The 1,859-nt window shown below is 55.9% G+C and overlaps 1 protein-coding gene across 1 annotated transcript; it reads right to left on the reverse strand.

The window, feature by feature from the left end:
• Positions 1-9: 9 nt before the first annotated feature.
• LOC110440861 (mucin-12-like) lies at positions 10-1,793 on the reverse strand (the record flags this gene model as incomplete). Its single annotated transcript, XM_021483984.1, has 1 exon — positions 10-1,793. A coding segment is annotated over one exon (1,784 nt), but the record flags the coding sequence as incomplete, so codon positions are not given.
• Positions 1,794-1,859: the final 66 nt, after the last annotated feature.

Consider the following 1,859-nt stretch of genomic DNA (forward strand, 5'->3'; position numbering starts at 1 on the left):
GATGTCAACGTGTGCGAAGTGGTCTGATGTCGACGTGTGGGAAGTCCCCTGATGTCGACGTGTGGGAAGTGGTCTGATGTCAACGTGTGCGAAGTGGTCTGATGTCGACGTGTGGGAAGTGGTCTGATGTCGACGTGTGCGAAGTGGTCTGACGCCGACGAGTGGTAAGTGGTCTGATGTCGACGTGTGGGAAATGGTCTGATGTCGACGTGTGAGAAGTGGTCTGATGTCGACGTGTGGGAAGTGGTCTGACGCCGACGAGTGGTAAGTGGTCTGATGTCGACGTGTGGGAAATGGTCTGATGTCGACGTGTGGGAAGTGGTCTGACGCCGACGAGTGGTAAGTGGTCTGATGTCGACGTGTGGGAAATGGTCTGATGTCGACGTGTGAGAAGTTGTCTGATGTCGACGTGTGGGAAGTGGTCTGATGTCCTGACGTGTGGGAAGTGGTCTGATGTCGACGTGTGCGAAGTGGTCTGACGCCGACGAGTGGTAAGTGGTCTGATGTCGACGTGTGGGAAATGGTCTGATGTCGACGTGTGAGAAGGGGTCTGATGTCGACGTGTGGGAAGTGGTCTGATGTCAACGTGTGCGAAGTGGTCTGATGTCGACGTGTGGGAAGTCCCCTGATGTCGACGTGTGGGAAGTGGTCTGATGTCCTGACGTGTGGGAAGTGGTCTGATGTCGACGTGTGCGAAGTGGTCTGACGCCGACGTGTGGTAAGTGGTCTGATGTCGACGTGTGGGAAATGGTCTGATGTCGACGTGTGAGAAGTGGTCTGATGGCGACGTGTGGGAAGTGGTCTGATGTCGACGAGTGGGAAGCGGTCTGATGTCGAGTGGGAAGTGGTCTGATGTCGACGAGTGGGAAGCGGTCTGATGTCGAGTGGGAAGTGGTCTGATGTCGACGTGTGGGAAGTGGTCTGATGTCCTGACGTGTGGGAAGTGGTCTGATGTCGACGTGTGCGAAGTGGTCTGATGTCGACGTGTGGGAAGTAGTCTGATGTCGACGTGTGGGAAGTGATCTGATGTCGACGTGTGCGAAGTGGTCTGATGTCGACGGGTGGGAAGTCCCCTGATGTCGACGTGTGGGAAGTGGTCTGATGTCGACGTGTGCGAAGTGGTCTGATGTCGACGGGTGGGAAGTCCCCTGATGTCGACGTGTGGGAAGTGGTCTGATGTCGACGAGGGGGAAGTGGTCTGATGTCGAGTGGGAAGTGGTCTGATGTCGACGAGGGGGAAGTGGTCTGATGTCGAGTGGGAAGTGGTCTGATGTCGACGTGTGGGAAATGGTCTGATGTCGACGTGTGGGAAGTGGTCTGACGCCGACGAGTGGTAAGTGGTCTGATGTCGCCGTGTGGGAAATGGTCTGATGTCGACGTGTGAGAAGGGGTCTGATGTCGACGTGTGGGAAGTGGTCTGATGTCGACGTGTGGGAAGTGGTCTGACGCCGACGAGTGGTAAGTGGTCTGATGTCGCCGTGTGGGAAATGGTCTGATGTCGACGTGTGAGAAGTGGTCTGATGTCGACGAGTGGGAAGTGGTCTGATGTCGACGTGTGGGAAGTGGTCTGATGTCGACGAGTGGGAAGTGGTCTGATGTCGAGTGGGAAGTGGTCTGATGTCGACGTGTGGGAAGTGGTCTGATGTCCTGACGTGTGGGAAGTGGTCTGATGTCGACGTGTGGGAAGTGGTCTGATGTCCTGACGTGTGGGAAGTGGTCTGATGTCGACGTGTGCGAAGTGGTCTGACGCCGACGTGTGGTAAGTGGTCTGATGTCGACGTGTGCGAAGTGGTCTGATGTCGACGTGTGAGAAATGGTCTGATGTCGACGTGTGGGAAGTGGTCTGATGTCGACGTGTG

The sequence above is a fragment of the Mizuhopecten yessoensis genome, unplaced genomic scaffold, assembly GCF_002113885.1.
Source record: "Mizuhopecten yessoensis strain PY_sf001 unplaced genomic scaffold, ASM211388v2 scaffold712355, whole genome shotgun sequence".
Lineage (NCBI taxonomy): Eukaryota > Metazoa > Mollusca > Bivalvia > Pectinida > Pectinidae > Mizuhopecten > Mizuhopecten yessoensis.